Source organism: Brachyistius frenatus, unplaced genomic scaffold, assembly GCF_029030835.1.
Source record: "Brachyistius frenatus isolate BFR_SWC_R1_liver_20210118 unplaced genomic scaffold, ASM2903083v1 Contig_89, whole genome shotgun sequence".
Taxonomy (NCBI): domain Eukaryota; kingdom Metazoa; phylum Chordata; class Actinopteri; family Embiotocidae; genus Brachyistius; species Brachyistius frenatus.
Genome location: NW_027210688.1, coordinates 470912 through 486131, shown reverse-complemented (window position 1 = coordinate 486131; position 15220 = coordinate 470912). Strand labels below are relative to the sequence as shown.

Genomic DNA, 15220 nt, shown 5'->3' with positions numbered 1-15220 from the left:
CTCCAAGTCAGGAAAAATCAAGGTACAACAAATTAGTCCAAAGTAATCAGTAATCTAATATATAATTTATAATCAGGGAAAATAAAATGCAAAAATACAACCACTATTACTATAAAAAAGCATTTATTACCTGTTTCCTCATCGATGGTGAAGATTCCGAGGCCAGAGCCGTCATAGATGTGGTACCGAACGACTCCATCTCTGCCCAGGTCCTTGTCCGACGCCGTAAGAGTTACCACCGACGTCCCGACCGCCGCGCCCTCCATCACCGCGGCTTCATACACGAACTCTGAGAACGCCGGCCGGTGGAGGTTCTCGTTGACGTCCAGGACCTCGATCTCCACGAAGCAGGACGACGACAGGGAGCGCGGGAGGCCGTGGTCGACGGCGCGGACCGTGAGGTTGTAAGACGGCCGCCTCTCGAAGTCCAGCTCCCTCTCCAGGGTCAGGGCGCCCGTGGACGAGTCGAGGTGGAAGATGCCGCCCGCCGTGTTCTTGAGGTTGTAGGTGACGACGCCTCCGCCGCCCAGATCCAAGTCGACGCTCTCCACCCAGACGAGCAGCGTGCCCACGGGAACGTCTTCCGCTACTTTTATTTTGTACACTTTGGGCACAAACTTGGGAGCGTTGTCGTTTACGTCCTGCAAAACCACCACGAGGTCGACGGTGGAGAAGAGCCGCGGGCCGGGTCTGGCCTGGTCTCTCGCTTCGATCCAGAGGTCGTGTCTGGGCGAGCTCTCTCGATCCAGTCGACCCGTCACGGTCACCTCTCCGGTCAGTTCGTCGATTCTAAACACGTCCGTAGATGTCAACAGGGAGTACCGGACGTTACCGCTGGCGTCCGTGTCCACGTCTACCGCCCGGGCCGTGAAGATAATCGAGTCCGCCTCCGTGTTTTCGGGCACGCGTATCACGTAACTGGGCTGATCGAAAACAGGCGGGTTGTCGTTGACGTCCAGGACGTTCACGGCAATGAACTTCCACGCCGAAGTTTGCGGCGTTCCCAAGTCGTAGACGGTGATGTTCAGAATGTAGAACTCCTTACTCTCTCTGTCCAGCGGGCAAACTAACTGAAGGTCCCCGGAGAAAGTGCAGATGGAGAAACAGCCGTCTTCGTTCCCGCTCGATATGACGTAGACCAGCTTGCTGTTGAAGCCGGTGTCGCCGTCCGTCGCGTTGAACTGAACGATGGTGGAGTTCAACGGATGGTCCTCGGCGAGGTCGATCGACCCGGGAACGCTGAGGTCAAACTTGGGCGAGTGTCGGTTGGTGATGTGGATATCCGAGAACGCATCTTCCTCCTGGTTGATTAAAACCGGTTTGATTGACTCGATCAGTTTGTCGGTCAGCTGTTTGAAAATGCCCGTTTCCCGGCAACGCAGCGTTGCGTCGTCACCTTTGTCGGTGACGCTTACCCGGACGACCGAGTCTTCGGAGTGATGCTTGCCATCCGTGGCTACAACTCGTAACGTGAACGAACCTTCTCCCGGGGGAATCGGTCGCTCCAGGGTGACGGCTCCCGAAACGGAGTCGATGCCGAACACTCGGAGCTCGTTCCCCGAGTCGATGACGTACCTCAGCTGCTGCAGCTCATCTAGATCGATGGCCGACAGCTCGGCGACGGCGTGACCGACCGGCACGTCTGGCGGCACGGTGACGTTGCAGTCCACCCTCTCGAACAGAGGGACGTTGTCGTTGACGTTGTTCAGGGTGATCGTCACGGGGCATTCGCTGACCTGACTGAAGGGCACGCCGCTGTCCGAAGCCCAAACCCGCAGGTGGTACCGCCGCTTCATCTGCTCGTAGTCCAGGTGCTCGGAGGTCGAGATGACGCCGGTGAATGGATCGATCGTGAAAGGTAGAGGGCCTGAATTGGCGATAGAGTAGGTCACAAAGCCGTTTTTGCCTTTATCTTGGTCTGTAGCTGCAACTTTCAACACGCTGCTGCCGACGGGGGTGTTTTCGTCCAGCGTGGCCTGATAGGACGTCCGCGTGAACTGTGGGCTGTTGTCATTTTCGTCCGTTATCTCCACCACAATGTGAGTCTCCGCCTCGCCGTGATTGGCCACGACGTCGAACTCGTATCGATCTTTTCTCTCGTAGTCAAATTTCTCCGCGGTAGTGATGATCCCCGTTTTGGGATTTATCCTGAAATTCGAGCTGTCCGGGTTATTTTTGATACCAAAAGTGACATTATAGGGAACCGAGGTCACAGAAACTTTAACGACGTGACTTTTAGGGGGTGAAAACTCGCTCAGTGTAACGATGTAGGTGTCCTCCAAAAACACCAAGGGGCTGTAATGATGAGCCGGGATGTGGATTTGTGTAACCGGAGAGAGCAAACCTGGCATGCTCCTGTCTTTTGCTTGAAGGGACAGATTCAGACCGAAGGGAGTTTGAGACCAGATAATCCTCTTTGTGGAGATCACTTGGAAGTCACTTCCCTGCACACCTAACGGGATTATCTCAAAACACTTGTGGGGATCCCCTCCAACAATATGAAGGGATGCCACAGGCTTAACTCCTGCCTCCACATGGACATCGATAGTTATTTTACCGTCTGTGGAGATCGTGGATGGTGGTGGCGGTGGCGTGATGACCGGAGACCCCGTGGCCATCTTTTGTACGTTTACCGTGACCCGCGCGACATTACCAAATTTCTGAATGCCCGATATCTTTTTCGTCCTGTCCTCCGCCAAAACGGTGAGGTCGTACCTTTCCGCCCGGGTGTGGTTGAGCTTCTTGATGAGGCTGACCGTGCCGGTGAAAGGGTCGACGACGAAGGGGTGAGCTCTGCTGGTGAACAAGTAATAAAACTCGCCGTTGCTGCCGATGTCCGCATCCGTGGCGCTGACCCTGGCCACACTTGACTTCAGCGGAGTGTCCTCCCCAATGACCACGTTGTACGAGGCGGGATAGAAAAGAGGCTTTAGGTCGTTGGTGTCAAGCACCTGGACAAACACTTTGGTCTTCGCCTGGAAGTCCAAAGTGCTTTCCGTCGCCTCCACGGTGAGAGCGTACGCGTCTCGGACCTCCCTGTTGAGGAGGGCCGAGTTGCTGCTCCGCGTTTTGATCCTGAGGAAGCAGAAATCTCCAACTTGGACCGCCTCCGCTTGGAAGCCGCCGTCGTCGTCGCCCGAGACTACGTTATATTTGATGTCCCACAGCGGATCCGTCGCCTCGATGCCCATCTTCACCGGCACGTCCAGGTACGTCCGCGGCGCCGAGTTCTCGTTGATGGTGGCGTTGTAGAGATGGTGCGTGAACCTGAGCGGAGAGACGTCTTTTCCTTTCCCCATCGTCCCGTGGCACCTCGCCACGGGCAGGAGGACTGCGGCTAAAGCGAGGAAAGTCGTTCCCGAAACTGCCATCCTTAGCGCCTCCGTGAGCATCCTCAGGGCTGCGGAAAAAGGAAAGAAGAAGACACGTCAGGCAACATACTACAAATTAAGAACAAAAAGAGGCCTTTGAGGGGAAAACAATAGAGTCCTTCAGGTCTTGTCTGAATTGCCTTGTATATATCTGCAGAAAAAACAAATACGACACTCGACTATTTTGTAAATAGACCAATCATGTCCCTTTAAGCTGCAGCTCCACTAAGAATACTTTAATGGACACATAATACACAATGATACAGCAGCAGAGGGAAGGCCTGTGGCGAGGTATTTGACTCTTGTCCCGACTTGCCTTGACAAAAAGAAAAAGTAAAACAACACATTGTTTCAGGACCAGCAAGTCGCCTCCCCAGTAATTATTCCTTTCGGAGGCCCAATGTGCCCAAGTAAGTGCTTGTCAAAATTATTACGTCTAAGCCTTTTGTAAACACAGAGCAACGAGGAGGGATTTGTAGATTTGATGGCTCGGTGTCCTGCAGATGACAGCGGGTGGTTCAGTCTCTGATCCGAGAGCAAACGTTTACCGTGTAATGTTGTACGATGGCACTAAACTCGTGCTTCCATATTCTCTTACAAGGAAGACCTGGCCCAAAAAAAAGTCAGTATGTAATGTTGGCTGCATTTGAATAATATTTTTCCGGTTTGGTCTCATGTTCAGTTCCTTCAAAAGCTTTTTCAACGGTGAGAAAATTGTCTTGTCATATTCCCACAGTCCTCTTTTGAACTTCATCTGCATCTTAATCTCTGTTTTTTTTTTTCATACTTCGGTGTTGTAGCGTCAACGGCGTAAACCGATGTTATCAAAATCTCTCGCAATGAGTACTTTGATTCAGGTCGGGACGAAGCATCTCACGGCCACGGCGATTGAAGTTTTGTCAAGCTCAAAGTGGCGGCAAAAAAAACACAAGAAGGGGGAGTGATGCGTACGATGATGGGGAGAGTTAATGTTGATGCAAAACATGAAGCCCAAAACCAGTTTCTGTCCGATGACAGACGGTGTTTTTTTGCTCATGCTTACACGTGATCCCATTAGGATGGAAAAATAGTGCACAATTTGCAAAGAAAAAAAGGCCTCAATTCAGATTTTGAAACGTGCTTCAAGTTGCAGCTCCTTCGTTAAATGGAAACTCGAAGCCCAGAGCAACATGGAAACCCGAGCTGATGTGCGACCACGCCGCGCCGGCTGCCTGATTTCACAACAAGCCGGGGAACGACGGCGGAGACAGAACCGGAGGGCAGAACACGCTTTGCTCTTCGCTGCCTCTCTGACAGCTCATCCAACGCAAAAACAAAAAGCAATCCGCACAAGAACAATCTGGAGGGCAGAAATCAAGATCTCACGCCTCCCTGCTCCTTCGCTCCAAAAAATAAATAACGTGATTAGAAAATATTCTTAGAGAAAAATCTATACCGTTGTGTGACCGCCGGTATGCTGGCGTCTGAATGAGTGTGAATACCATTGTCGTACGCTATCTCAGGGTTTATATGGGTTTATGATAACGGCTCCCCCACGGGTCCACCTAACACGTGGAGGTGGGCGTCTGTTTTTCAGTGGAGGATGGCGGGTATGTGTTTTTTTTTTCTTTTATCTCCACTCACTTGGTGACAGATAATCAGATTACAGCGGTCAGGGTCATTGTTTGGGTTTCCATCGAGATTTGAGGCATTTTTGTAATCTTGCCAGATTTTCAGCACTGCCATGTTTTTTTTTTTTGTTGTTGTTTTTTTTTTAAATCATTCATATCTATTTTTGGGACCGGGACATTGCAGCAGTGGAATATTTCTATTGTCGGGCGCGGTGTCTGGCCGCTGGTTTATGGTACATGCTCATACATAACATTTATCTCCGTTCTCAAGGACGTGGATTTACAGGATTGTCATAATGATGAATGAAGTAACTTTCTGTGTGATAATTACAGGTTTAAGAGGCATTTTGTCTTCAGAAAAAACCTGTTAGATTTCCAATGTCTCAAGCAGGAATTTAGCTGTGCAATCCGGGCTCTGCTTAAAGGGTCAGTTCACACAAACTGCAAACAAAACAAAAATATATTTTTCTTCAGTAAACGAAAGGCTTTCTGCATCACCGGGTTTTAAATGGGCAAATTGATTCGGGTGAAATTACACTTGATGCACATGGTTTTCTTTTAATGATATTTTCCCACAAAAGTCTCCAGAAATAATATGATAGATGCAACAGGTTACAAGAGGATCGATTTTGTTCCCGAGAGGTCGTGTTTCCTCCCTCGTTGCAGGGCAGAGCAACTCAGCTGAATTTAAAAGCTTTGCACTGGGTCGACTACATTAATATAGTTACTGCATCACCAGCTGCCCTTGAAAACATTTTGGGCTTTCTAAAGCTATTCAGAGGGTTTATGCATAACTCCTCTGTTTTGTTATATTTGAGGACACGGTTTAAAAGACAAATATCTACTATTGCAAAGATAAAAATGTATTAAAATATGAATCATACAGTGAAAAACAAAAGCCTACAAAAAAAAAAAAAAATCAAGAACTCTTGAATAACAGCCGATATAAATTACAAATGATCCGGTGCTCTTTTGCAATTTGCTCCGCGTGATAATCGAACCCTTCTTTGGCAACATCATTAGTCACAGCAGAAACACACTTTCTCCTCTAACGGTGAAACAAAGGTGAATCCTTTTAGTGAGCGCAGGCTGATTTCAGAGGCAGATGAGGACGCGTTAAATTCTAACCGAAAACACAGAAAACATGACAAACGTGTAATGAATCCCACAAATCAGCATTATTCGCTTCATCGTGGCTCGTTAACAGCGACGCTGCAACACAAAGGCAGTTGGAAGTGTGACTTCAAAAACGGAGGTGAAAATGCTGGTTAGAAGTAAAAAATAAAATAATAATTTTAACGCTGCTGTGGATTTTTTTTTTTTTTTGCCACTTGTTAAAAAAAACAAAAAACAAAACTTTTCATGTTTCTGCTGCAAAAACCGTACGAGTCACTCAGCGACTCAACTGAACCTGAAATTGAGTCTGAAGGAAAAGTGTTTTTATCCAAACATCCAGTGTTGCAGGCCAGAAGCTTACAGGTCATTACTGCTGCTGCAGAGGTCACACACACACACACACACACACACACACACACACACACACACACACACACACACACACACACACACACACACACACACACACACACACACACACACACACACACACACACACACACACTCAAACACATAGCAACCTGCAGCCACATGTTGATCTCAGTCTTCCTGGCTCACATTGCGACATCACCCCGATAGCTCCTGGTGCAGAGAGAACAGTTTGGCAGCTTTTTTTTTTCAGTCCTCATCCATCCGTCTGTCTGTCTGTCTCTGTCTTTCTGTTTGTCTGTCTGTCCGTCCGTCAGAGCGACCGTGACGGGGTCGTCACTCTCTGACCGAACCTCTACAGTGCTGAAATCTACTGCAAACTTCCAAGTTTTAAACAACTCGGGGAAAATTTTCTCTTTCATGTTTCATGCCGGCTCTCTCCTGCAGACTGCACCGATATATCAGCAGCAGATATCTCATCTTCTACATATAAATATATAAATATAAAGGTCTATCAGAGGTTTATCGAGATCAGCATGTGCACTGGGAGATTGTTTTAATCTTTGAACCTTATTTTTCTGACCTATTTTTCGGCTGTGTTGGTGTTTTTATTTGCGGGTTTTCTTTGTAAGCATATATTTACAGATATAATCATTGATGACAGTAAAGTTTGTCAAAACTAGGCAACGTATCATGTTCAGAGTCGGTGTGCAAAAGGATTTTTTTTTTTAAATCAAATGTCAATATTAATTCATGCTTCTAAAATTGTGTAAATTTTGGAATCAGAATGTTCAGGGTCAAAACCAAGTGGCACCACCACTGGTTTGTGAACTACTGTTTTTCTTTTTTTGGTAGTCGCCACCTTGGGATTGTTGGAGCCAGAAAATTACCATATTTGGACAAACTGGGAGGAGCCAGCAGTGGATCTGACTTGAGAAACCTGACACTAATCCCCGCCCACTTATACCAGATACCATTGACTTTGTATTTCATGAGAATTTAAATGGGAGCCTAGCCAGCCCCTAGTGGCCCTCGGTGGTAATGCACTTTAAAGGCAATTCCGTATTAGCTTCCACTTTCAGACCTGGAGACTCCGTCCATTTTTCAAAGATGGACTAACTTTGGGCCTCCGAGAAACATCTGCATCCTATTTCCAATAAGTGCAGGGTTTATATGCTCAAAACAATCTAGTCTGTAATTGTCTGAAGGTAATTGTTGCATGAGAAAGTGTATCAGTCGAAACAATCAATAGGATAGTTGCAGGTCGCACTGCATGAATACATGCTGCACTGTAATATCTATATCATCTGGTTGCTGCTGTGCAGAACGTGCTCATACATGACATTTCATGCTGATCCCGGTCTGAAGGTTACGCAGTCGTTGACATTCGATGAATCAATTTCAGGAGACAACAGTTAGCCGCAGCTCCTGTTGTGTCATGTCTTATCATTTTATAACCGCTTACTCATCAGTCCTACGAGGAAATCAACTGCGTTCCTCGCCCGGTGTAAAGGGTAGTCACCCGTTTCCTGTGTGATGACTATTGCAACACCGACAAGTCGAATCATGGATCCAAGTAACTACCAGTCTGGCTTTGAAAAAAAGAAAAGAAAAAACCCCATCAGGGACATTTTAATAAAGGGAGGGCCGGGCCAAGTGGCCCAGTGGCATACAGGTAATTATCGCCGTGTGTTTGTACAAAAGCTTCTTCTCCAGAAGGTTTTGCGGTACAATACTAAAGTGGTCGTATCAGGGAATGAAAGGACCTCGGGGTGTTTTCCTTTTGTCGCTGCAAACTATCCGGCATTATTCCCCCTCCTGCTCCCTCCTCGACTGTATTCATCCTGCTAACCCGTTTCCTGTTTTTTTGTGGAGTGATTACACCCCCATTCTTCAAAACAGAAAAAGGGTTGCTTGGATTTGGCTGAAATATAATATCTCAGCATTAACATCAAGGTGCTGTTTTGTGATGTGGGCGGTTCAAAGGAATCAGAAATAACAGAAGCACTGAGGGTAATTTCCATAAATTTAAGTTCTACTTTATTTGTATTTATTTAATATGATTGATCTCTACTATATATCCCAACCTACAGACATTTATACATTAGTTTTGTCTCGTGTAGTACTGTATATCACTATGTTGATATGTACAGTGTATTTTCAAAACATTTTTTTTCACATGTAAATTTGATAACATGAATTTTTCAAGGGAAAGAGAAAAACTTTAAGTCTGAGCCACACGATGAAGCCGTCAGAGATCTAACAGATGGACCTTTCAGTAAATCATTTTTTGCTTATTTCTGTGGAACCAAATGAACCTTAAAGAGAAAATCTCCCTTAAACAGTTAAAATGTTTCAGACATTTTAACAAAGTTGTTTTGTTAAACAGCAGCGCTTTCAGTGAAGTGGTATCCTTTAAATCTCTAACCATCCCGGCCCAGTCACAACAACAACAGCACGTTTTCCTCTGTGTTGAAACTTAACTGACTTTAAGACTCTCTCTCATTTGCATAATTGCAAAAGAGCTCAATTTCCTCCCTACCCATTAAAAAAACAACAGCACGGCCTCGACACACCAGTACAATCTAACACAGTAATGAGTCTGTGCTGTAGCGTTGGGCCGTGATGGATGGGGAGGCTTCAACCGGTGTCAGTCCATTAAGTGCTCACTTTTGTATTATGGTAAAAAGAAACTACTCCAAAATGTGTTGTTTCCCTCCTCCTTAAAAGATTCACAGAGTGAAATAACCTGAAAATGTCAAATTTCACAATTAAGGTGCTACAACAAGATGTTACAGCAGCTGGTTCCCCGTTCAGATAAAAAGGTCGTTTGGAAACACACTCGGTGACATGTGAGGGTCTTTAGCATTTTCAAAAAAGATTTTATATCGATAAATATCATAAATATTAAAGCTTCAGTCGGTTGAAGACGCTCAATATGACATGGTGTTAGTACGAAGAGGCCTAAAGGCTTCTATGGAAGTAGAAAACAGAGTCGAGGGGGTTTGTCCTCCACAACACATTATAATCCCTCTTAATCCCTTATCATAGCTGCAAAGCTGCAAATGGTCAGCGACTGTAAAACATCTTGCGCGTCATCGTCTTACACAGCGTGAGGTCAGATATATCGTTTCACTCCTTTTTATAACGTTATGAACTCAAAACAATGTGACAGAATATATTATTTGCATTTACTTGTACTTGATTTAAGTTTGGAAAACATGAATCGTCTGAGCCTTATTGATTTGTGTCAGACCGAGCTGCGCAGCAAAAACACGTCTTCATGCGATTTGAAAGGAAAAGCCCGAACAAGATTACAGGTGTTAAATATGAATTATTTTCACAACTACGGGGCTAAATCCTCATCAGGGATGTATTTCTGACTTGATTTCGGTGGTGCAGTAGTGATCAATACATGTTTTGTATTTTTACAGATGCTGCTTTTTCACCAGAAAAGTTCTGGTTTCCAGAACCAGGCAGCCACTTAACGAACCAGCCTGTATTTCTACCAATGTGTAGTAGAAACGAAACGTTGCGTCACCATCACGATGGATTTTTATTTCTCTATTTCTAATCTAAAAGCAAATGTATGTCAAATATTTGAAGAGCAAAGTATTTCTCTGATGCAAAACAGGCAGCAAATACATTGTTACATCATACATGTGATTTATTCAGTAACTCCCCCCCTCCCCCACCGCCCCTCCCTCCCTTCCAGCTAACTGCTGATTGGAGGTGGTGACCTTAATAAGCCTATTATACTTCCTTAAAATGTAAATATTCCTCTGATGTTAGTGGGGTGCTCTGGACATGGAGGTGAGGCCTCCTGTATTAAACACTGTGAAACCCTAACGTCTACAAGGAGAGACCTGTCAATCATTTTCTTTTTTAATCCAGCCTACTCGACACAGCCGACGTCTACCGGGACGGTTACCGTTCACAAGTTGCGATATGAACGGATCAAATAATCCCTGATGTGTCTTCCTGCATCCAGACATCAATTAAAACCAGGCTTCAATGGCTCTGGGGGGTTTTACAGGTTGGACTAAATGAGTCTCCATCATCCCCTCGCTTTGACTCCTTATTTATGGAGGCTCTGCAGCACTCCACTTTATTACCTATTTCCTGCATGACTTTTATCAGTGCTCGATGGCTCTGACCTTTGACCTCCTTAAAAAAAATTTTTTTTTTAAAAACCTCCAGTCAGCAGCCAAAGTCATTCTTCTCTTAAGATTCAATAGTTTTTGGACTAAATCATAAACAGGACATTAAACCTACATTTCATGAGGCATTAGTGTCAAAATTGTAGGTTTGAGTTCTACAGGTGTGTCGACTACTTTTCTCGTAGGACCTCGTTAAATCCCAGTTTTTGTATCATCTCACCGTAATCAGGGAATTAAAGCTTTTTTTTATTTTTTTTTATTTTTTAATTGTACTCTGCACAAAACTGAAAAAGTTCAAATCGGTGTGAACTGTTGCAAAAAGCTCTCGACAGCAACTTTCCCATCTGATGCCTGTGCAGAGGTTGTAATTTCAGATTCCTGGATGATGTCGAGGTTTACGATGTTAACCCCCCGTCTAGAAAGGTTCGGGGGGGTGGGGGGGTCGCGACCTCCGAACCCGACCTCTCTCGCACCCCTCGGCATGAAGCCGGGTCCAAATGACGTACTCCGACATGCTCGAACACTTAATTTGCGTAGACATACTCCGAGTGCATCACCTGCCAACGGTTCTGATTATTTGTTTTTGTGCCCCCTCTTCAACGCACACGTTAAACACACCGCTGGCGCCTGCAGCTACGGTTTACTGCCGGGGAGCCATGGAAAGGTGTCCATCGTTTCACACTTGCACCGTCTAGGGGACTCGTAGCGAGTGCGAGTAGTCCGGCGGTTCTTTTTTTCTTCCCTCCTCTGTGAACTACTTTGACTGAATGAAAGTGTTTAGTCACGTTTGTTCACATAGCTGAACTCCATCCAAAACCAGCTGAATAAGCTTCTTTGTATGCGAATGACAAACTGATGCTGATCACACGCCTGACCACATCCATGTGTACCGTATGTGGTCAGGTACGACGTCATATTGTTGCAAAAAAAAAAATAAATCATAAAAATACAATAAAGGTTCAACACAATCTAACTTAAGGATTTGCAGCATTGGTCCGAACTGCATAATTAAAAAAAACAACACAAAAAAAAGACAATTAAGATGCCATAAGATACACAAATAGTTGGGAGACAAATGCACACAGTGTGCTAATAACTTTTACATGTCGCTGTGAAACAGACTCCAGATAATTCCTCCAGCTCCACTCCTACAATCACTACTTTCTACTTTCAGAGCATCTGTGAAAACGCGCTGCACCGGAGGCAGTCGTAAAAAAAAAAAAAATCCTGAAGTCATGGAAATGTTCGGGGGGGGGGGAAGATATTTAAAGTGAATGTCGGGAAAAAGTTGAACTGCGTTTGTTTCAACCCGTTAGACTCATTTTAAAAGTAGAGCGGAGCTCTGCTGCCTCTCCTCTCTGAGCTCCTGTTTGCAGGGTCGGGTCGCGTGAAAGGTGGATGGGCTGTGTGGAAGTGGGTCGGGGGTGTCGGGGGTGGAGAAAGAGGTGTGTGTGTGGGGGGGGGGGGTTAAAAGCCTCCTATGCATACAGGCGCACACACACAAACACACACAAACACACCCACAGTGTTCTAGACCATAATTACAGGGGAGGGTCAGAAATACCTCGGCGGTGTTTTGTGTTTTGTGTTCGTCGGTCGGTCTGAAGGTTCGTTTGGACCCGGCTGCGCCAGACGAAGCAGATAAGTTGAAATGGGAAGCAATTAATCTGATTCTGACCTCACATCGCAAATATTTTTTTCCTCTAAAGCTTCCAGTCTTTTTTAATTTCATTACTTCTTTTGATAATTTTTCCACAGCTCACAAGGCGTTTTCAGGCGGTCGAGTTAGCGAGGCCAGCAGGTCGGCCTAATTGCTGCGGGGCTACATCCAGCTCTCCCTTCAGGGGTGGGCGGTGTGCGTGCATCGCTCTACCTAAAGTGTAGACTTTATCTCAATGGCTGCTAACAGCCGTGTTATCAGATCTGTCTTTAATGAGGCTCAGCTTCCTTTTTTGTTTTTGCCGGATTACCCATCAGATAATTTGAAAAAAAGCTCTCGGTCCGGAGGCGGCTTCTAAATATCTCAACATTTCCGTGAGGGGAAAAAAAAAAAATCTCTGCTTCCCACAAAACCGACTTAATCCTACTTGAACAAATTATACCGCCTCATCTTGAGATATAGGGGCATCTGTGCTGTTAAAAAAACCCGGCTGTGCTGAAAAGCAACATCAAACCCCAGCACGGCCTCTGGCGACTCTCAGGTCAAATGAGGTTCAAGAAAAAGTTGTTTTCTTTTTCAGGGAGTTTACAAAATAATCACCAGCGTGTCACTTTCATTAATGGAGGGGGAAAAAAACAAAAAAACAGCTTCTGACTACATGAAGTGGTTCGGTCATTAAAGGTTATCTTAACGCCCATCCATCACAAATGCCATCATCGATTTCTTACGTTAGTGCTGCGGGCCGGTATCAGGACCGCTGGTGTTTACACGCTTTAGCTGGGGAAAACAAAAAAAACTCAACTTTTCCTTTCCCTGCATTGCAAAAAAAAATATTTCAGGGAACGTGCATCATTATCACGGTTGAGCAATTCAATTAGACTGCTCGGCCAAATCTGAAAAATGTCAAAGAGCTCGTCTGCATGCGTTGACATGTGCTTCCCTTCCCCTCCCCCCTCCTCCTCCTCCTCCCATGCAAAAGAAAAAACTGTCAGATGTAAAAGACAAAATCCTTTTTACAAAACTCTCAACACTCTCTCTCTACACTTTGTTTGTTAACTCTTTTTTTTTTTTTTTCATTTCAAATCTCTTCCTGGCAGCAAGCAGCAACAGCTGGTGCTCAAATCTATCTATCATATGCACATTAGAAATGCATAGCTTTAACAAGAGCTGAATGTGAGAAGCATAATGATGCAAAAACTTAAATTATTTTTCAATAACTGCTTGATTTTTTGCAGGAGAAAAAAATAAAATTTTCCTCTGAGGTACTTGCGTTTATATATCCTCCTGGGTGGTGTTTGGTAATACCTTCATACTAAATAGTGGCGTCAATCTCCACAATAAACAGCAGCGGGAGGTGGAGTGAGGCAGCAATGCATGTGTGCAACGAGAAAAAAACCAACCTAAAACTCACCTGAGGTCCAGCTGGTCGACTCTTCCAGGAGTATCTGTTTCTTTTCTCCTCCTCACGCTTCAGGAACTTTAAGAATCCGTCGACGGCGTGGCGAAGAGCGGCGTACTCCCATCGTGGTTTGGTGTAAAGTCAAAGAGACAAAAAGGGAGAAGGTAGTGTAGAAAAAAATAAAAACACACACATACAGAGTTGTGGGAGTGAGTCTCAGGCCGCCGCTAACTTCCAACTTCAGCGCCTTCGAAGGGCTCTGCACCAAAAGTGTCTGTTGAGACACCTCAACACTCCCTCAGGAGGCTCATCTCCACCCACTTCTTACACTGTCCCTCCTCTCTTTACACACACACACACACACACACACACACACACACACACACACACACACACACACACACACACACACACACACACACACACACACACACACACACACACACACCTTCCATGTGCCCAGATTGTGGGCTGTGGGCTGCCCCCCCCCTCCTTTTTCTTGCCTGTGGGCTCAGGCCTTTGGGCCTTGGCCAGGACTGTGCTTCTAGGGTGTGTGCATATATGTGTGTGTGTGTGTGTGTGTGTGTGTGTGTGTGTGTGTGTGTGTGTGTGTGTGTGTGTGTGTGTGTGTGTGTGTGTGTGTGTTGACACTGTACATCCAGCCGAATCATGTAGCCTGATTTTGATTTATTTTTCTTCAGTGCGTGTGTGATTCGGTGAGAGGTTTTGTAAACAGTAAATTAACAACCTGTAAGAAAAACAAACCACATCTACCACAGACACACAGTTGAGTTTTCATCACTTCATACCACAATTTAATCATCTGTGTTATGGGACATGGTATTTGTCCACAAAAAGAAGACGGCTCTCGACAACGCGAGTCCACAAACTGGGTAAAACCACAGACTGGATATAAAAATGTTCGTAGCTTCCAGGTCTGGAAAATGAGGCCGATACAGAAGCTGCAATACCACAGAGTGCCACTAGAGGTCGGCTCCAAAAAAGCCTCCATAGACTCCTATTCAAGTTCTCTCATAAAATCTTAATTCTCCTTATTAGTTTTCTGGAGGTCCATCTAAAAATAAGCTTCAAAGAGATGTGTTTTTTTTTAATATTTTTTTTGGGGGGGGTTGTTTGATTGACAGGCCTGTGGTGCAGTCAGGTTACAGCTATTGGTGGGCGGGACATAGTATCTTCAGGTTTCCAATCAGTCAGATCCACCGCTGGCTCCTCCCCCTATCTCGTCCAAATATGGTCACTTCCTGCTCCAAACCACTCTGAGCCAGCAAAGATGGCGCCGGACAAAATCTGAAATTGAGGCTTCATAATGGCCGTTCACAAAGCAACGGGCAACGGCGCTGTTTGGTATCTATATATATATAGATTGGTTATTACACGCAAACACATTTTTGTCTGGCTGTCTTTGTGAAGACCCAACTCAACCTAATTCCGCCTTTAATGCTAAAACCAGACATGAACCCTGACACAGCCCCCTTTGAAAGTGTCAGGAAGTTCAGGCCACCCAAAATATCTTC

At 45.4% G+C, this 15220-nt stretch overlaps 1 protein-coding gene across 1 annotated transcript in view; it reads right to left on the bottom strand.

Annotated features, from left to right (window-relative positions):
* Positions 1-13961, bottom strand: part of fat2 (FAT atypical cadherin 2) — an 88695-nt gene extending 74734 nt beyond the window's left edge. Inside the window, exons 1-2 of the mRNA XM_069710064.1 lie at positions 13698-13961; positions 131-3400 (exon numbers count right to left, since the gene is read on the bottom strand). Of these exons, the coding sequence (XP_069566165.1) occupies positions 131-3392 (3262 nt within the window). The 5' untranslated portion in view covers positions 3393-3400; positions 13698-13961. The remainder of the gene's footprint in view (positions 1-130; positions 3401-13697) is intronic.
* Between the last annotated feature and the right edge of the window lie 1259 nt (positions 13962-15220).